The sequence below is a fragment of the Aythya ferina genome (assembly GCF_964211825.1).
Source record: "Aythya ferina genome assembly, chromosome: 15".
Classification (NCBI taxonomy): domain Eukaryota; kingdom Metazoa; phylum Chordata; class Aves; order Anseriformes; family Anatidae; genus Aythya; species Aythya ferina.
Genome location: NC_140314.1, coordinates 7,391,497 through 7,412,413, shown reverse-complemented (window position 1 = coordinate 7,412,413; position 20,917 = coordinate 7,391,497). Strand labels below are relative to the sequence as shown.

Genomic DNA, 20,917 nt, shown 5'->3' with positions numbered 1-20,917 from the left:
GAATGTTTATGGGACAAGCTCACAAGTCCTGTTTCCTAAATAAGTACGATAGTTACATAAATGAAATATAAGCAGTCCTTAAGCGCTTATGTATAATTGTAACACTGTGGCAGTTTAATTTTCATTATTGCCCTGTCATAGGATGCAATTTATTTCACAGGGTGAGGAATATGTCTGCAATTGTTGTCTAAGCTCGTTTTACAGTTCAGTTTGCGTTGCTTTTTAGAAAGTACATTTTTTATGTTCTCAAGAGTTGCAGCAGCATGTTTTCTAAAGTGGAGTTACAATAGTTAGTCAAACAAATCAGTTCATAGAAATATTTAGTAGCAGTATTTGTTAACAGAAGCTTTCTTGTCTCTAACAAAAAGCTTTAATGCATTTTTTGAGAGTTAAGAAGGGAGAGAAAATGGATTTGAAGCAGTTTAGCATATTAACCTTGGTAAAATACTGCATCATAAAAATAAATGCTACTGATTGCTGAACCTTGCTGATGGTCAATGTCTGTAAAAACGTAATCACTGTTACATAGATTTGTATTGTTCCTGTATCATGCATATTGATTAGATAATGCTTGCTGCTTAGTAACTTATAGATAAAAGATTTTGGAGATCCTACACTGCCTTACGTGTCCTAGGAAGTGACATTGAACTGTGTGACTTAAGCAGATGTCTGTGTACAAAGGTACCAAATGTTTATAGTAGATGAAAGCTCTAGGGAAAGATTAACCAATACTTGGAAGCGTGAAACAGAAGAATGCCAAGTTCTAGGAAAAGTCTTACAAAGAAATGATGGTTGTGCTGAAGAATCTCACTGTCAATTATTACCTTTCCTCTGCTAACAGGAAGCAGTGAAGATGGAGAAAAAGATTAAACGGATTTAAAACTTCCTGGGACTACAAAAACAGAACACACAGACTCTGTGTCTGAAACTTCTTTATCTGAACTCTGGATCTCCTGGAGTAATACAGGTAATCAAGAAGTCCTAAGAAATGAAAGTAAACACTGAAAGCAATGTTAAATCAGGACATTAATTTGAATGTGTATTTAACTTTGTAATGTATTTTTAAATCAGTGCAATTTTGCTTTTCATTGAAAGATGATTCTGCCGCTGTTTTCAAGTACTTGAAGTATTTTTCAGATAACTTAAGAAACAAGTAAAGCAATTACACTAGTCTGGTTTATGTATGAGATTGTATAATACTCTTTTTTATATTTTTCCATGTAGTTCATTATCTATTTGAACATACACCTGTTGTAGAATTGTGTATAACTGTCCTGTGCAACAGGTGTCTGTGTTGCTGAAACTGTATGAATGATAGTTGATCAGTAGTGAGCCATATTTATTCAAAAAGATATCACTACATGTTACTTTGCTTATTACAATTGCACTATGGATTATTCTTCCTCTATTTCCTGATGATGTACAGAATCAAAATCATAAATCTTTCAAGGAAAATAAGACAAGTTGAATTGGCCCAGTTACCCAGTTTAATTTGTCCTCTTTTGTAGCCTTTGCTATGCACGGTACTTGTAAAACATACATAACTTCTGGGTGTTATGTTAGACTTGCTGAAATCTTCTATTCAGTACCATTTCTAAATGATAACGATTATAGATTGTTAGTGTTCATGTTTTATAGGAAACTGGAATAGAATATATGATATACTCTGGAATTTGTAGATGAAAGAGATAATGTCTCAATTCCTGAATATGATCCTACTGACTGCTTAAACTGTAATACCATCTGACTTTATCATACTTAAGGGCCTTCCAGTTGTTGTTACAACTTCTGCCTTGGAAAGAGGAAAAAATAAAATTGACTGTACAAAACTGGAAATTATGAATATTCTAAAACAAGACTAATTTCAGTAGACTGGATTTAGGCATGTTTGGCCCTGTAATTGTACATTCTGTGAATTTTGAAGCTCTCTTCTGCTGACTGCAGACTGGGGCTGCCATTCAGAGGCCTGTGGTAGATCTACCTCTCAGTGATGTTCCGACAATTAAGAATTAGATTAATGGTTAATAACCAATTTTGCACCCTTTATAAGGCCACACATTTTAAGATACCTTCAAGGCTCCATGCTACACCTTGAAATGCATACTGACCCAAAGATGCTGTATAGTAACGTTTAACGTTTACTCTGAAGCAAACTGTGTCTAGGGAAGGGAATACAACGTGGTTTTTTAGCCTTCATGCTCTGCTGTGTGTTCAGCTAATTTAATCCTTTCAATTGCTTGGAAAAAAAATCTTTAATCACTACTCTAAAGTGAGTTAATTTAAGAAACAAATCCCTGGCCTTTTGGAATGCCTTATCCAGCTGTGGATCTGTAGGAAACGCTGACAAGAACAGTTTACCTGGCTTTAAAGTACTTTGTATTTTAGTGGCTTTTTTTGGCAGGGCTTCAGTGTATTGGTGGTCCGAGTGCTCTGTGTTCAGATCCGCTCACCAGAGAATTAGCATCCCATGAAGTGTAGGAGGACTAAATATTTTAAGCTGTGTGAACTATGTGTTATATACTTCTATATGCATTTTGATTTTTAAAGTATGTTTTAAATGACAGGAATATGTTAACTGCTTTTGTCCAGCATTATTCAGCCCTTAGCCAGAATGGCTTCCATACCAATCAAAAGGGAATGATTTAGTTCTGTAAAGTTATTTGAACTTGCCGATGTATTGTTGAGAACTTCTGATGTGGCACTTAGGTTCAGAGTTGGTCAGAACTGTACTTCATTGTGAAGCGAGGAACAGGATTTTTCATGGACTTTTCCCAAAACATGATTTAAGAGAAAAAGCCAAGTAGTTCTTAATACATTCTTACAGTATGTACTGTAGGGCACTTAAGGAAGCTGTGCGCTGTTTGTAATATTTTTAAAATATAGGTAATAGACTTTGTGCACACATTATTGCTTAGAAATTCCATAATTCCAACATTAAACTCCTTGATATGGCTAGATTAATTAGATCTCATCTGTGTTGTGTAATTCTCACACTACATTGAGTACGGAAATTCAAAACTAAGAATGAAACTCCCGAAGTGGCCTGCAAATAGTGTGTGGGTTTATCTGCCTCATGCTGAGAAATCTACTGGATCAGACCTGGAGTTCAGCCTTAATTTTGAATTGCTTAACTTAGAATAGAGTCCAAAGTTTAATAAAAGCTTTTATTCCAAAATGTTAAAATTTAGTAGTGCATTTTGGTTCTTGTAATTCTGGAAACTCAGATATTTCTCAAACGTGCAGTATTTCATCCTGCACATCGGGAATTTCCTTTGCTTGATGGAAATGTTTTTCTTTTTTTTAATTCTTTACCGGGGTTTAAAGAAAATCTTGCATAGGAAATGAGAGTTTACTCCTTTGTCCAAATGGACTCATTGCTAATGAATTGCCAAAGGAGCATTTTTTTCCAAAATGGGCTGGGATGTGTATGATACTAAGCAAGGTAATGTCCTTTCTAGCTGTACAATGAAGAGAAAGAAGTATTTGAAGTTGACTCACCTCAGTTAAACTAAGAGTTTAATTTTAGTAATCCAGTAGGCTGGATTGCAATAATCTAAAGTTTTTTTGGAAAAAAAATATAGTTAAAATCTGATCAACTACTAGCAATATTGAGATACCCACCTAGCAGTCAGTGACACAATGAAGATGAATCTATATTTCCAACAAGTTACCTTTTAGTGAGGGGGTTTGTTATGAGTCATTCTTAAAACTGTGTATGTAATTTCTTGCACTAGCTACAAAGCATGGTTTCAGTTTTAGAAGTACATGTATCTATTTTCAATGGTTTATTATGAGGACTGGTTACATTTTAATTCCTTCTCTAGTACAATACCTTGATTATTTGAATAATGAAGGCATTGTCTCAATTTGGCTACTAAAGTTATTTAAAAGATCTGATTTTTCCCACCTAAGGAAGTTTGTTTAAAAACAGAGGATCCGTAGTGAGAAGCTAACCAAGTGAGAAGTGTCCTGATCTAACGGAAACACCTGTACTCTCCCAAATCCCCTAGCTGCAGACATGTTGTGTGTGCAACTGCGTTCATGGAAACTGCCATTTTCATGGAAGTGAACGAGTTAAGCATTTTTTTCATATCCTTGTTGATGCACTAATGAAAGCCATTTAAGCCTCATTCTTTTTATCAGTATTTTTAGCAGATTTTTATGTAGTACTCAAATCTTTTTTCATGAGGAGGCTGGTTGGTAGAAAGACTTTTTTTTTTCTGATTAAGCACTATGCTAAAATGTCAGCATTGTCAGGTGTTAGTGACATGGCTATTTTTGTTGGTGTTGGTGAAAGGTGGAATCCAAGTTCATTAGCCTTATAAGAAATAGCCTTAAACAAGAATGGAGTGTACAAAATTACTTCAGCTTTAAGTCATACAGAAATATCCTTGTATGTTAATGGTTTTGGTACAAGACTGGAAAAAATCTAGAGGGGAGTCGAACATCATATAAACTTATTGAAAATAAGTATTTGTAATACCAGCAGCCTGTTTTTCAGAAACTTGAATATGACTTACAGTTAGTTTTGTTTATGAAATTGTTTGAACTTGCACAGTTGTAGGTGTAACTTAAATGATAAATGGTACTGATGTGTGTATATATAATGTTTAATTCTATTTGTAAATGAGAAACTATGTAACAAAATCATAGGTATGAGGTTTTCCTATTGTAATTTAATACAGGTATGAGGTTTATGGCAATATATCATAGTTAATGAAATTTCAGGTCAAAATGTCTTTAAATTGTGTACATTTTTAAATTGTAATTTCTACTGTATATTGATTATCATGCATAGTGTGATTCGATAAATTGCTTGTAATTTAAAAATATTTAATATTAAAAATAAAATACAGTTATATATTTATAATCTCTTTGTATATTTGTTCATTCTTAAACAGATGCCAGTAACGAGTCAGGTCCACAGTATAGCATAGCTGGCTACTCTGAGTTAAACTTGCTAGCATCCAGATGCAGAGAAGGTAAAGGCTCAAAGCCCCAGTCACAGCAGATGAGTCTACACTAAATAATGTCATCACCTTTAATATCTTCAGTTATCACCCTTGTTTCAACTTCAGGTAACACAGGTAACATATATATGTTGTCAGTAGAGAAGCAATACTTGAAATACAAATGGGGGGTAACTTCAAAAATTGAATATTGCTTTTAATCCTAGAACTAAGTGTTTGTAGGAAGAATGCAGATTTCAGAGTACATAACTGCCCTTCAGGAAACAGGTTAACTGTATGTTTTCTTAATATTTATTGAAGTTATTTAGAGAAGATCATGGTTTTTAATTTAAGTGCATATGTGGAACTGATGTAAGATCTCCAGGTTAATGTAGTACTTACCTGTACGGGTAGCTTCTTTCACTTGAGATTCAGACTATATCAGCCATGACACTGCCAGAGGCATGAGAGAGCTGTTTTTCCTTGTTACCTGTTGAGATACGATGGCACAGCAATGTAAGTAGATAATGGAGGCTGGTGTGGAAGCCCCCGCATCTGTCTGACAGCTGTTCATGGCTCCTGGAAACTGTTTAAACCTGAAACTGTTTAAACCTGGGAACAAGAAACTGATATCAAGATGACGACTTTATTAGCTAAAGTATAACTAGTGGGCTGAAATTTGACCAAGATACTGGTTGTTACTGAGAACAGATGTAAAAGATCCCATCCACGGCACTAACTGGCTGTCCAATACAGAGCTTTGATCTATCAAAGAATCTGAGCTCTCGCAATCTGTCAGCAGCAGCCTTCTTGCAGGGGATGGAAGTGCTTTGGCTCTGTGCCCTTGTCGTGCAGGGGATACGGTAACTTGTATTGCCCAGGGCAGAACAGAGAACTGGGATAGCCTTTCTTCTCTGCCACCTGAGGACACTCCACTTGCTGAAGGAAGTCTGAGACTCACCCCTCCTGCAGTGACAAGTGTGTATCGATCTGTGTGGCTTAGCTTCTATCAGTCTGGCAGCACCACCTCCATATGCTGCCCCAGTTCTGCCTCCCCTGGGAGCGTTGTAATTGTCTGGTTTCACTCAGAGCCCTGTGACCCTCCAAACCACAGGAGCCTTGTGCTCCTGGCTACCTCCGCATGAGAGAGGGCTGCGGCAATGCTGCGCGTGCACAACTCCTCTGCTGGAACCCAGCTCTGAACCGTGCTGCTTGGCCTCAGTGCGGCAGGGTGCTGGTAGGGACCGCTTGTGTTGTTTTTGCACGCCTGCTGGCAGCTGCAGGGCCCGCCCCTGCTGCTAATGCAACGTGTCGTGTCGCAGCCACCTCCGGCGTGGCGTGGCGAGCAGCGGGCCCGTCTGTCACAGACTGCCGCACAGCCCTAGGGCTGCTGCCTCACCACACTGCAGGCAGAGCTCCAGAGCACAGCAGCAGCACCAGCCTCGGGGGCTCCCGGCAGCACTTCCCCACGCTGTCCCTTCAGCTCCCCTCTCAGCGTGAGGGAGCCTCATGGGCTCCTCTTTCCAAGGTCCCTCACAGGCTCTTTACAGGGCCCCAAGGGCAAGCAGTGCCCCCACGGACCCTGCCGCTGCTCCTGATTCCTCAGAAGCCTCTGTCATGTCCTTTGGGCTCTAGGTGCCTTCTCCACGGCTGGTGACAGCGGTAAGTCACAGAGGATGAATGCTAGCCCTGATGGATGGACATAGCGGCTTGCTGGTATTTGGCTGTTCTTTTTCTTTTTGGTTTCTCTTGACAACCCAAGTCTTTGTCTCCTGAATCCCCTCTACCTCCCAGTTCTTTCTCTGCACCCATGCCATCTCTCTGGTTGTGCCAAGGATTCTGGTTGTGGCTCCATGAGGTAGTTTCTCAGGGGGTTACAGCAGCGTGTGGCAGTCTGAAAGTAAACTTCAGCCAGCTGAATACTCTCTTATCCCATGTCATCCCATCTGCTCACCCTCACCTGCAGTTTAACACTTATTCTTTGCTCCTGTGGTTTGCTGAAGTGTCCTGAGCTGTCCTTAAAGCTTTCTCTGCTGGCTGCTTCCATGAACCTCCTGTTACCTTATGGGCAAGGAACTGAGTTCTGTAAATGCCCAACAGCTGAAAATACCCCTAAAGAGTGAGAAGGGGAAGTGGCTGTTACTGCAACACAGCTGGGAACTCTACAGCCTGCTGCAGCTAATTGTGATGACCTGTACTGGGTTGGCACCTGTGGCAAGTTTCTTTTATTGGCTCAACAACTTCTAAAACCACTCGTATATTAGCATCAGCATACAAATGCATTGTTTAAGACCAAACCTTTCTGTGACTACATGGACTGGTTGAAGGTGGAGGGAAGAATTTTTGGAAATAGTCACAGTAACGTTGATTCTTGCTTTTAGAGGAAGGGTTGCTGTGAGACTGCTGTCTTCAAGCGTGGCAAAATCTGAGCTAGGGGAGGGGAAAACTTCACTGTCATCACCTTCCCTGCTAACACAAGAGGAAGGAACATTGCTGTGGCTTTTTGGACAAATTGGACGATAAATAGCACTCTATTACACTCATACTGGGACAGTAACTGCAGTTACGCCCCATAATTATTTGTTGTTAAAAAGGGAAATGCTCTTTCCCAGCAGCTGTCAGTCACACAAGTATAGTGTGTTACTTTGGGTGTATAGTAGGAATCCTGCTAATGCTACATCGAACTGCTCTAGCCCTCATTATATCTAGGGTCCACCCTTGCTTCATAATTTACTATTTTGTTCTGTGTTATTAATACCCAGAAATTTTCTGACCTGTATAATAGCATCAAAAAGCAGAACTGAGAGCTGGGAAGACCACCAGCAAGGAATTGCTGCTTGCACTGTTGTAGCAGCTACAGCTGGCACCTCAAGGATGAGACTGAGAGTAAACAAGGAGTGAAAGACACCTGTGAAGGGGCTTGGACAAACAAGAAACAAACAAATCTCTAGCTGAGAAATGCTCACCTCCTTTAGTTAGTACCTGGCCTGCCTGCTTTCTCCTCCTCTTTGCTTGTCTGAAAGAGAAATAGGCTGTGTGCGTGAAGAAACTGTGGGCATTGTGCTTGTGGGTGTTGTGGACTGGCCCAGAATGCAGAGGAGCTGTGGGTGAAAATGTTACTGCTAGGAGTTTGAGCTACAGGAGTTAGTGGGTCATGTTTCCCTCTAGTGGACTGCTCATAAACGCAGTAGAAACCTATTCCTACTAAAAGCAATTGCTGGGAGTTTGAGAAGTTACTTTAAATAAGAGCCTGAGGGTTCTGTCTAATGCTCCACACAGAAATCTGCATACGTATGATGAGGCACTGTGTGGTTTTATTACTTTTGATAGCTGAAGCTAGGAAAAAATAGAAGGACATGAGATAGAGGCAATATGTTATCAAACCTAATTGATCGTTGTGCTCCTGGCATGGTTTGATTTGTGGCTCCCTCTTCCCACAGGCTTTTTTTCTGGTTGAGATCTTTAGATCTGAAAAGTAGAATCTCAACTTGTTTACATTTCTGTTCTGTTTTCTCTTAAGGGAGACCCTGCTTTGACATGCTATACTTACACAGTTATCACCGGTGTTTTCTGTTCAAGTGTCATGACTGCCTAAACTCTCTTTTCATATAAAGAGATATGATAACACTGATAACACCATAGCTGAAAGGAGACTGAGGCCAGCACTTCTACCATCCAAAGATGATTCCAGCACAATGATTACTAATGATTTCAGCGCTATTTGAATGTGCTGTCAGTTCAATAGAGGAGCAGGGTTAAAATCCATTTTTACACTGGAAAAAAACAATTTGGCTTCAGTTTAAGCATGCCAGTAGACATCTACAAATGAATGGCCAATGACTGGCTGAGCCTGGAGACCATTTGCTTATGTTGCATGCAGTGAGAGGACAGATCACTCCACTTTGAGGCCTATATACAAGAAAGTAGAAAGGTGTCTGTTTTTCACTTGCCTTTCCATCCGCGAGGGCACCAGGTGGTGTTCGCTTCATCTTTGTTTTAGTGGTTCCATTCACTTGGCCTCTGCTCCCTCTGTAACCCCTTCCAGCTGAAGGGGGAATCTGTTCTCTGAAAAAGGATTTTCTCCTTGATTCATTGGCATAGCTCATCTTGGCTAGTACCATCCACAACTTCTAAAATGCACGTTGCTAAATTGAGTCAGTGCTGGTCTTCCAGTACAGAACTTCTCAAACCTGCATCAGATCACTTGTTTGGTGTTGAACTGTTCAACAATTAAAGATATTGGTGTCATGTTTTTGCAGCACATTGATGCTTAATACCAGTACATCTACTGAAACATGAAGACTAAAGCCAAAGGGAAGAAGCAAAAGAATACTGTTGATAAAGAAGCATTTTCAGAGGAGTCAGCAATGAAAAAGAAAGAACTGGTGAAATGCTTGAGACACAAAGAAAGGAGGAATGGGAGAAGTAAGGAGAGCAGCAAGATTACTGCGGCCAGAGCCAAGCATCCTTGGAGCAGTAAAGACAGACATTTGAGGAGACTGGAAAGCAACGAGCGGGAGAGGCAGAGAATGCACAAGCTCAACAACGCATTCCAGGCCTTGCGGGAGGTAATCCCTCATGTGAGAGCTGAGAATAAACTTTCCAAAATAGAGACTCTCACACTGGCTAAAAATTACATTAAATCATTGACCTCCATTATACTCAATATGTCCAACGGACACTTCCCAGCTGCAGAAGGGATGGGGGGAGCCTGGGGGTCCAAACTGTGCCAGCATTATCAACAGCAGTATGTAGATGATGATCATGAGGAACATCTGCAAAAACATACCACATAGACTTATAGCTTCAACAAAAATACCTACAGTTAGCTTACTACCTTCATTCCTCTTCCTCCTTGCATGATAATACATATAAGTACATAGCTGGAGGTAAAAAAATCTTTCAAATTCTCTCTATCCTCCTTTTTTCCATTAAAAGACAAACAGGTAACATTAACAGCTATAGCTGCGTATAAAGTTATCCTAAACTATAAGGAATTTTTGGAGCTTATACTCCTGGGAAAGGTTGTGAGTTCATTTTTAAGGCCTGAGTCACCTGAGTTCACTCATATTTATTGAGAATCTTGGCTGTAACACTGGTCACCAACCATTCAGTGAATTGGTTCTTGTCTATCTTGCTACTGAAGAAAATCAACATTGATGGCAAACTTGACAAAATTGGCGAGCAAAGTAGCACATACGTGAAATTGGCCACCAAATCTGAGTATTTATCTTGAGTGCTTTGGATCAGCTCTGACAATGACTGAAGATGATGGAAGACTCTCTTGCTTTATTTGGGTCCAAAACACAGATGAGTTACTGTATTTAAAATGCACAGTATAATTTCAAACCTTGCAAAGCATAGACTTTTGAAATACTCCTAAGCAACTACAAAGCTATCTTAAATCATAAACTGTTTAGACACTTTATGGCTTATGTTTCTGAAGCATACAGAAGACGCTTCTGGATGTGGAGATTTTCTTAAGTGGGTCCTTTGGCTGCCGTTGTAATACAAATATTAAATAATGGACAAATCAGTCATCTTTGCAAAAAGTATAAAAATGTTTTAGTATAGTCTTAAGCTAGGCAATGATCTTTCCAGTTACCAATTATTAGCTGATGAAGATTGTAATGTGATTGGGATTCTTTCTGGACTAGTGCTAGATTCTGGTGTTATGAAACAAAATAAATGAAGCAGGAGCTCTTCAAACAGGAAAATTATTTTTTTAATCTGTTTCCCATCTCATTGAAAAATGTTTTGTCACTGAAAAATTCTCATTTTCAAACTTTTCTTTGAAAGGTTTCACAGACAGGCTTGTAAGGGATGTGAATTACCCTTCACTACGGACATCTACAGCTATATGATGTGGAACAACTTAATGTTGTCTCTGTGTGGTTGTCTTACTTAGGGGCAGTGAAATGATTTGGATCCTGCTTTCTTGGCTTTGATTTCCATAGGTTCCAACCTGTTTTCATGCATGTTTAGGATGTCTGTGGTTACCCGTCCTACTACTTAAGTGTTAGTGAAAGTATTACCTTGTCTCTTACAGATTTGACTTGCAGTAATGGTGCTGCTGTATCGTACTTCATAGAACAGGTGCTCCTTATCTGTAATTCACTTAACATATGTTGTCTGATTGTAATGGGAACTATGAGTAACACTAAGACATTTTCTTTCGGTTCTTATACCCTTTCTTTTACAGCAAGGGATGCTTCATTAGGCTTTAATTGGTGATTTCTCACCATAAATTTTTCATTTAACAAAATCTTCTCTACTAGGGAAGCATACTGCTAGTGCTCAGCTGTCACAGTGCTTCTCTACTCTTCTACAGAAAGGGAAGCAAACTATCAGGCAGTATGTAAACATATTGAAATACACGTAGCATCCTTCTGGTGAATTAACTTACAAAATCCGCTGTCCTTCTGGGATGGGGGCACTGAATGTTATAGCCTGTGTTGAAAATGAAACGTTACCCCATCCCTGCCCTGGCGACTCGCAGTTCTAGTCTGCTCGTGCAATGACCACAACCCAGTGGAGGTTCTGTGAAACCCTCCTGTGGCCGTGAGAGCATCGTTCTGACCGGGGTGTATGAGCTGTGGTGGCAGAGAGGGCCAGTGATGGCAGGGTGCCCGGGGCAGCAGGGATTTGTGCCAGGCAGCAGCGGCCATGAGGTGCTTTGGCAGGAGTGCCCCAGGCCCTGTCCGGCCTCAGTCGTGTGTGGTGTGAGGGGAGCAACGGCTGCGTGCTGCTAATTGGAGCTACGTTTGCGGGATTCTTTCAAAGTCATTAGGTCCACCGGAGCTGTGCATTACACAGGAGATGTGAGCGTTTTCCAGGTCCTCAGTGCCTTCTCAGATGTTTCTGTGGGAGAGCAGGTGGCTGAGGTGCTCTTTGGTTACTTTGGCAGAGGAAGCAACAAGTGAGTTGGAAAACCAGTATTTTAACAGTGCTGTGGATGGAAGAAATGCCTATCACTCCAAGCGCCGCTTCCTGGTGCTGTTACAAGTACAGAGTTCAAATGCTTGCGGCAGCGTGTTTCTGATAGGACTTACTGCAAACAAAGAGGCATTATTTCAAATATCAGTCCCCAAGTGGCACGCAGTACCTGGCTGCAGCTGCAGTACCAAAGACCAGAGGCTAGTAGTCCTCTCAGTGCTGCCACCCTGATGAACCACCAGGCATGGCACCAGCACACTTCAACGCAGCAGCAGCAGGTGCCCGAAGGGTTCTTTGCTGCAAAGTGCTACTCCTGAGGATGTGTTAAAAGGGATTTCATAAGAGGCATATTTTTCTGATAAATTACTTTTATTTTTCAAAATTGTTTTAAAGTCACTTTTCCTGATTTTAGTTAGCCATAACAATGGTATTATCTTTTAAAATTAATCCATTTTCTAATTAACAGTTTCAAAAAGCAAATACTTAATATTCAAACATAAGTTACCTGTGTTCACTTAAAGCCAGTGTTTTACAGTAAAGTAGGTGAAACTTGAAAGTGCAGGGAAAGATGCAAAGGAACATTATAGAGCTTATTGTATGGAATCAATTAGCTAGTTGGCCATGTAGACACTGACTATTAATGAAAAAAAAACTTTTCTGATATGCTGCAGAGAAAATACAATCCTAATAATTCTCTAAAAATACATGATAAAGTTATTTATTTGGACAAGATACTGTGCAAGTTACGCAAAACCTGTTTATGGTAATTAACACAAAATGTTATTTTTGATATTTCCACAATGTATGTATAAAACAGAAATCTGTAATCACATATTGGAAAGATCAACAGATTTTTTTTAAACAGTAAAGCATCTTCAATCTTCATTCACATTTGGGTTTCGAAACAGTGCTTTCCTTGGCATTAGAATATCAAATATATTCTTTAAATACGTGCAAACGTAAGCTTTACTTCTACAAATACAGTACTGAGACCACACCACACTGCTTTTCATATAAAAATAACTTCATATATAGTCACACACAGAGGGAAAATGATTGTAAACTGCTGCCAGAGGAGAAAAGGTGGTGCCTTCCTGAAGCTACTGGGAGAGAATGCTTTCTCAGCACTTCCCACAGACTGGATTTCAAATAATGATTTCAAACAATAATTTCACATCACAGTCTAACTAAGATAAGTAAAAGACAGGAAAAATGCTTTTCTGGGGAAAAAAACATGGTTTCTTGCTGGAAGAAGGAATGAATCAATAGCTTACTAAAAGCAAAATGTAGAGCCTCCTCCTAAACCTGCCTAAGTATATGGTGACAGATTCCACTGGTACCAGCACAGTTGTTTTGAATTCCTACCTGTGAAGCCAGAATCTTATTTAAGATCCCCTCTTCTCTTTTATGCTACAAACGTATAATTTGCAATTATCTGGTGCACAGTCTAACTCTTCAAGTGTCTGGTCCCTTCCAACATCATTAGGTAGGTATCTATCTGTATACCTTAGTGATTAGGGTTCCAGTTAAGGTGGAGACTACACATGATCTATTGCAGTTTGTCCCGACAATCTAGCGTGAGACTTAGCCTCTGTAACCAAGACTGAATGAGAGACCATGCTCTCTACATAGTCTTGCTGAAACCAGTGATTCTTTTTGTTAAGATATTATTTGTTGAGTGCCAATATAGAAAAATTGGCCCTTACTGGTAACTGCATCCTAAGCTGAGTTGTACAGAATTTAATTTTACTGATGTGAGCAAGAGTAGCGTGACCAAACCTACAGGCTTATGTAAACAGGGCTCACATGCACAAAGTTAGGTGCATGTATGGATGTTTGCAGTGCAAATCATGGAAATGCTTGTAATTTGGTTATATTGATATCTCTACTCAAATATGAATCTGAAATGTAGCATGGAAGACGTGAATATGAGAAATGTAGGGATGAGAACTGTAATACAAAAATTAAATATATGTAATGGTCATATGCAAAGATTCACATTTGTATAGTTCTGTAGCAGCTATGGTAAAGGGTCAGAAATACATTGTGGCTATAATGCTTGCCTGTTTTGACAAAACTATTAGTTCTAGTACGTCACATTTTACACATGACACAGTTGAAGAAATCAGTATTAAAATTACCCCACTGTAAATTCCAGTTCAGTAAAACATAAGTAGCACAAAACGATCATGTTTTTCTCTTGGGTCATGGACATTCACATGGACATTCAGTTTCTTTTTAAATTACTGCTGCTTCTTTGCAAAACATAGACAGTGGCAACTTAACAATTAACTGCACTTCTGTCCAAGTCTTGGCTTTCACTGACCATCAGAGGGGTTTTGGAGTGTACCGCTCTCCCTTTACTTTCATTCTCTTCCAAGTCCTTTGATACTGCAGAGTTTTCCTCAGAAGTGTCTTGCATAGCGACCCTAGATGCTTCAGTTGCATTTCCTCTGACTGTAATGTGTTCCCATCCACCCTACAGAAGATTGATAAAGAAACATAAAAGGAGAAACATCACCCTGTAATTACAATATTTGATGTGATGCTTTATGTACATTACTACTTTTATATGGCTTATTCATATGGAAAATAATCCTGCTCTGGGCTCAGTCAGAAAAAAGGCTCCTTATAAAACAAATCAAAATCTGATTGCATATGTAACTACCCAAAAAGGAATGTGCATATTCACCTCATCGTTTAAAATTCACATGCAGCACCCACCATTCACATTGCTGTTTCTTTTGCGCAGAGCACCTAGAATGGATGAGTGTAAGGACGGGCTCTCAGAGTATTCCCCCTGCCTCTGGGTTGGGCTGGGGGGCTCTGAGCCTGCGCAGAGGTGGTGCTGGTGAGGGTTACCCCTTCCCTTTGGAGGCCCTGGGAAGAGGCTCCCATACAGCTGGGCTGGGAGACCTCAGCCAGGGTCCCCCCACATCCCCTGGGGTGCTGAGGTGCTAGTGGTTGCTGCCTCATGAGCTCCAGCTCTAAGGAAGCCGTCCTTCTGCCTGGCCACAGGCCCCACTGATCTGGCCTGGGGGACTGCCCAGCCTCCTATAGAACCACTGCAGGTTTTCCACCCATCTGCAGTGGGCCAAAACATTGAAATAGCCTTTCTGAGAACACTGAGAGTAATAAAGGGAGCAACCAGGAGAAATAATCATGTGCAGAGGAGGAAGGAATCTACTTTTAAAAAATGCTACTTACTTTTATTAATTTTTCCATTATAGCTTTTAAATGACCTATTTAAAATGAATACTTATCAAACGCAAATAAATGACTTCCCAGCAATAATTGTACAAGCCATTATATTTAACTTCAAAAAGGAATTAAAACTGGAGAACAAACGTCAGTTTCCTGCAGATGTGTGCAAGCTTTAGAAAGCTTGCCAGCTCAGCAGGCTAGTGCTTTGCTTTCCGCTCAGTGCCTATGGGCATTTGGTACCGGCCTTAAAGCAGCATGGTGTCCCCCAGCACTTACCCCAATTCCGTAGTCCCATGAGAGGCCTTTGGGCTCCATTGGCTGAACACCAGTGCGGTGGCACACTGTCCCACAGCTCAAACTGTGACTTCCTTGCACTTTGTCAGCTATCACCCAGACCTCAAAGAAAGCAAAAAGTGGCAGTAAAATGTATTCCTTGTGCTGCTCTTCCCAGACATGAAAATCCTGATTTTGCATTAATAGGCTAGTCTTGACTCTGGAGTAGGCCAAAACTGCTCTGATTTAGTCAGATAGCAACCAAACAGTTAACTAGATACCAGAGTTGTAGTGAAAACATTGCCAGATAGTAAGACTTGGCAGGAAAGAGATTACATATATATAACTTATTTAAAAAAATATATTAATAAGGCTTTTTAAGTCAAAGGACTGTCTGTATCACTATTGCATTGGTCTCATTTTTTGTCCTGCTGGTGGGATTGCAGCACTTAGATCATCATCTTGTGGAATAAATAAAGCTAAACAAAAAAAAACATCCTGAAAAAAAATAATTACAAAAAAGTGTTAAGTGTAATTTTTAGTAAACTAATAAGATACCAGGAAACTTAATACACACCTGGTCCAGGGGTCCTACAGACATTTTGCGGATATTATTTGATACATAATCCCAAGTAGATCCTTGAGGGTAGCTTGGTGTGATACCTTGCCGGTACCAAAGGTTGCCTATAAAATAAATAGTCCTGGTTACAGCTCTGCATAAAGTACTAGTAAACAACGTAAGAACTCAGTAGTTAATACTTTCTATGTTTTGTGGGCACGCATCACTGGGGGCATCAACTAATGTTTTACAACAAGGGAAGATGAAGTTCATACTTTGGAATTTGTATTTCTGCAGTTACTCATTATAACTTTCTGGAAAACAGCAGCTACACTGTTTTGAAAAATTTCTTGAGGAAAAAATATTTATATAAAGAACTATGCATTAGAGAAGTAAAACGTAAGGTCAAGATAGCTGAAGAAGACTGGTGTTAAAGGTTTGTTTCTTTCACAAAACAATACTTCACAATTTTTATTGCAATGGTGGTGCTATTTCTAGCTTTCTTAACAGGAAGATATTCTTCAGTTTTGTACATTCTAGGGTTTCAGACACAAAATCCTTCCACGGAATTCTCTTTGAGATTCACCTGGTACTTTTTTTTTTTCTTGCAAAAACAGTATAGGCGATGCATTGTTGTTACCTATGGCACTGCATGTCTCTTTGAATACAAAAGAGTATTCTCTAAGAGCAGCAGTGCAAGCAGAAGGTTTGACTTGGACTCTCCTTTTTAAATCAATCTAATACCGATGTAGTTTTTCTACCAATGATAAATAATTTCTAAAAAATCCTTACCGTTCTTATCCAACACAAACACAGATGTTCGTCCTACTGAGACTTGTTTTAATTTTTGTTTTTGAGGCGAAGGAATATGGTACCAACAGTCACCTAAAAGTCAGAAATACTTGAGTAAAACACTGAGAAAACAGGACTATGTGTGAGAATTCTGGGAAGTATCTACAGTGGAAATGCATACCTGTGCAGGGAAACTGCGAATTACATTACACTTGATGGATTTTTGCTAGCTTGTTTTTAGAGATGAACACTTTTTCTAAATCACCCAAGTGAAAAGCAAATTAACTGCTCTAATTAACATGATGCTGATTATTCATATCCCTTATTTTGTATAGCCTATTGGAAAGACCTCTACTAAAAATTGTCTTCTCTAGACATGGCATTGTAGTAGAGTTTACATCCTGTATAAGAGGAAGATTGTAACCAAAAATCGTAGAAGTACTCACCTGCAGGTTTCTTTGGAGACACTGAGCCCCGGTAGAAGGCAGAACCATCTCTAGCAACAGCCCACACCTGGTAAAATGCTCCAATGGAGATGGAAATGAAGGGCTGATCTGTTCCCACATGAAGCCAGGATGTTCCCTGACAAATTGTGGAAGAAATTGTGAAGCAAAGTTTAAAAACTCCATGGGAAACCATGATAAAATTATTTTGATTGCTACCAAATGGGGAAAATCCTAGGTAGTAAAAAAGACTCTGAGTAATAATTCTTTTATGAAAAATAAAAAATTAGGATGACTGAACAGAAACAAGGTCTCTGATCCTCAAAAATACTTGGATATTTAACTCTTTGAAATTAATAGCAATGTTGGACTACACCAGAGCTTTTTCAGTTGAAATCACTGAAATTTAGGGACCTGCCTGTCTCTGAATGGTTGGGATAGAGATCTGTTCTCTTTCTTTCTCTTTCTTCTCTCCTCCTTTTTTCAAATAATACCTTTTTTGATTATATAGAGCAATAATCTCACGAAAATCAACAGACTGAAGTCTGTCTGGCTTCAGATTCCAGACACAGAATTCAATTTCTTGCTCTTGCACTGCCATACGGACCTGTGCTATTGTAGCAGACTGAGTAGGAAGAAGAAAAAAATCATCCCTATAAATTTTCATCTTGCAGTTTTTCTCCAAATTCCACTGAAAGTATATTTTCTTTCCAATTGTAAATATGGCTTAAAATTAGTGAATATCAACCCTAATTTGTTGTTTTAGCACATGTATTTTATTAGGAAAGATTGCTAATGAAGCTACTCAAACTATTTGTTCCTTTCTGTGTACCTTACTGGACATGTACTCATTATTTCTGTCCCAGTTCAAGGAAAAGTCAGTAGGTACATCCAGGCCCACCTGCCTTTGAAATAAGCAAAGTCAGTTCCAGGCTCTGAAAAGTCCATGGACAAACTCCTATTGCTATCAGAGGGCATTAGGTTTGGGACATAGGTTAGAAAACTTCTATCTCTGGGCAGTTAAATGAATAGGATATACACATTATTGATGATGGGGGGAAAAAAAATAGAACTAAGCTATCAGTGCAGAAAGTGGAAGTAAAGTACTTCATGAGGAGATACACAGGAGATAATTAGAATAGAGTCGTTCAATTAGAAGGGACCTTCAAAGATCACACAGGGATGAGAGGCTACTGCAAATAATGTAACACAAGCTAAAGCAGATTATGCAAGAGAAAGAATATTTTAAAAAAATGTGGGCAGAAAACTGTCACAGTTGATGGACAAAGACTTTAAAATCTGGGACACGAAAAGGAAAAAAAATAAGGTACTTTGACAGAAGGCACTGCATGACTCTGTGTATGTACTTGCATAATTACATTAAATACATTAATAAGGTGGTAAAAATAAACAAGGAGCCTTACAGCTGGGTTTTGCTGTGTCACTCCAAGTCTGCAGAGCACGTCTCCTTTGTCACTGATTGCCCACAGTGCTACTGATTCTTCATCAACCGCATCTGAACTGGGAATTATGGAGATGTCCCACAGGGTAACAGGAGGCACTTCCAGCCATGGCCCGCTGGTGACTATCTTACATTTTCTGAGGCAAAAAAAACCCAGACCCATCAGAAGTATGTACCTTCTATAACTGAACTTGTTCCCTGATCTGATCCATTGGTGACTTTAGTTTGAACAATCCTGAATTCTTCATTAAATAGGTACAGTAAGAATTAGCTTTTATTTATTTATTTTTTAATTTAAAAGGGTTTTCAACAATCATATTTTGCATCAGGTTTTGAATTCTGACAGTTTACATCTGTTCTGATTTCACAAGTTGTTTTTTGTTGTTGTTTAGAAAAAAAAATATAAAATCAAGGCCACCAAAGAAGGTTTTGCAGCTTCTAACTCTCTTCCTAAGCTCTGCTTCCTAACTCTCTAAAACTCAGTGGGCAATAGCTGAATCATGGTTGTTTGACCCCAGCTAGGAATCCCATTGTACTTCACACCCAATTCATTCCTTCCTCTGCCTTGGGTAAGGGAATCACTTTACAATTTGTTTTTTGGTGGCAACTGTTAAAAAGCAAATGTAGTATCCTGAAGTAAGCAGAGAAAAGGCAGTTTTGAGTTAAGAGCTGTCTTGGGGAAACTACGTTAGATTTTATCATCACAGCAGCTATTTCTGTTTATAAAGAATGTCCTAAAAAACTTGGGGCATTCCTCTGTTCCCAATTCTGAAAAATAAGATCCAGCCCTGAGCTGTTCCTTACCTGTTTGCAATTTTAAATTGATAGTTAAAGTAGGAGGAAATGTTTAGGTTTAAGGGTATTTCTCAAGTTGTTTATTTTGATCAAATGGATGTTATTTGGTTGGTTGAACATCGTGGAACAACAACAGTTTGCTTCAGGACCTTAGTTAGAAGATACTATACAAAGGCCAACATACTAGCTTTGCAGCCTCAGTATCAAATAGAAGAATGCATAACTGTAAATTCACAGCAATTTCTTAGCATATTAGTTAGATAGCCTAGTACAGAGAGCATAGAAAAGCTGGAAAAACCGTAAATATAGATTTCCACTGCTTAATGGAATATAATGGCAGTTTGCTATTTTCCTGGACCCGTCTGAATACAGTGTACTTTGATTTAAATGGGGCTGGGATTATCTGTGGCCTGGTGCATGATATGTGGAATTCATATGTTAAAGTAACTAATAGAGATGACATAGTTCAGCTGTTACAAGTGAACTAGTATGTACTAATATACCTAGACTTTATTGTTCCTTGATTATTTACCGTAAGGAAAAACAGATACAGAGAATCACCAGCTGATTTTGTCTACAGGTCCCACAAAATCAATTAAGTTATTTACTGTAAAGGCTTCATATAGAGCCAGAGTGCTAAAGATCCTGAGCTTATCCTGGATGTGAGTTAGTTATTGCATGTTTCTTTATCACTTCTTTTGTTGATTGTGTGACAACCCTTCCCCTCAAGTAAAGGAGATGATAAGGGAGCAGCTATCATCAAAACTTGTGTTTCTATCTTAGTTCCTCACCTTGCCCAGCGCCTCCGTCGGACGAAGTCTTTCATTGTCTTGTGGCCATGGTAGGACCTACCAAAACAAAACGTGTTCACGAGGATGTCAGAGCATCTCCAATTTCAGTGACAGCCTGAGAGCATCGTCTATGTATCTGCCCACCAGACGCATCTGCTAACTTTAAAACACTTGGAACTTCTGTTTGCTAAGGTAACTTTCACCTTGCTGCCCTACCTCCCCAGCACATTTCAGTGTTAGTGTCTCCGTACCATGAGAGAAATCAAGGCACGCTTGCCCCTGTCAAAGTATGGTTTATGTGCAAAACAGCAAATGAGGAAACAAGAACTTAAAAATGCCTGCTAGGATTTTAGGCAGAAAAAGGTATCTCCTTACGCTGGAAAGTCTGCTGCATACTGCCAGCCTTCCCGATCTGTTCCACCTGAAGTACTAAAATCAATATACCAGTCGGATACCTATTGTCAGAAGGAGACAACAAGAAGCACAATCAATACCTACTGTATCATAAAAATAATCTCTTTCAGTATTTCCCTTTCTACTTTTTGGAGTGCAATGACTTGCTAAAAACCTTCTAATACGTGCAATATAAACTCATACAGAGGTTCCCAAGTGTTTTTAATTCAGCTGAAGACAAAGCAATCTGAAGAGAAGTCTAAGTCCCACTAAACAACAAAACCCCCTCAATGCTTAATGTTCTTTTGACTATGGAAGAT

The 20,917-nt window shown here is 39.4% G+C and overlaps 3 protein-coding genes across 9 annotated transcripts in view; 2 read left to right on the top strand and 1 right to left on the bottom strand.

The window, feature by feature from the left end:
- LMTK2 (lemur tyrosine kinase 2) overlaps positions 1-4,867 on the top strand; it is a 42,873-nt gene extending 38,006 nt beyond the window's left edge. The window contains exon 14 of the mRNA XM_084536524.1: positions 842-4,867. Coding sequence (XP_084392650.1) covers positions 842-870 — 29 coding nt within the window. The 3' untranslated portion in view covers positions 871-4,867. The remainder of the gene's footprint in view (positions 1-841) is intronic.
- A 913-nt stretch (positions 4,868-5,780) lies between these two features.
- BHLHA15 (basic helix-loop-helix family member a15) lies at positions 5,781-10,666 on the top strand. The gene is made up of 2 exons (XM_084536539.1): positions 5,781-6,611; positions 9,209-10,666. The coding sequence occupies exon 2, from the start codon at positions 9,245-9,247 to the stop codon at positions 9,743-9,745; it is 501 nt and encodes a 166-aa protein (XP_084392665.1). The 5' UTR covers positions 5,781-6,611; positions 9,209-9,244; the 3' UTR covers positions 9,746-10,666.
- Positions 10,667-12,235: 1,569 nt separating this feature from the next.
- TECPR1 (tectonin beta-propeller repeat containing 1) overlaps positions 12,236-20,917 on the bottom strand; it is a 28,489-nt gene continuing 19,807 nt past the window's right edge. For 6 of the 7 annotated variants that reach the window (XM_084536526.1, XM_084536527.1, XM_084536530.1 and 3 more), the window contains 8 exons: positions 20,580-20,659; positions 20,205-20,261; positions 18,581-18,755; positions 17,160-17,295; positions 16,714-16,806; positions 15,940-16,046; positions 15,366-15,485; positions 12,236-14,364 (listed from right to left, as the gene is read on the bottom strand). In XM_084536526.1, coding sequence (XP_084392652.1) covers positions 14,167-14,364; positions 15,366-15,485; positions 15,940-16,046; positions 16,714-16,806; positions 17,160-17,295; positions 18,581-18,755; positions 20,205-20,261; positions 20,580-20,659 — 966 coding nt within the window. In that variant the 3' untranslated portion in view covers positions 12,236-14,166. Of the gene's footprint in view, positions 14,365-15,365; positions 15,486-15,939; positions 16,047-16,713; positions 16,807-17,159; positions 17,296-18,580; positions 18,756-20,204; positions 20,262-20,579; positions 20,660-20,917 lie in introns of those variants that run through there. The other variant, XM_084536531.1, reaches the window with a different exon arrangement.

What these genes read in the sequence shown, in the direction of transcription:
- BHLHA15 (XM_084536539.1), top strand. Translation starts at nt 9,245, where the DNA reads ATGAAGACTAAAGCCAAAGGGAAGAAGCAAAAGAATACTGTTGATAAA.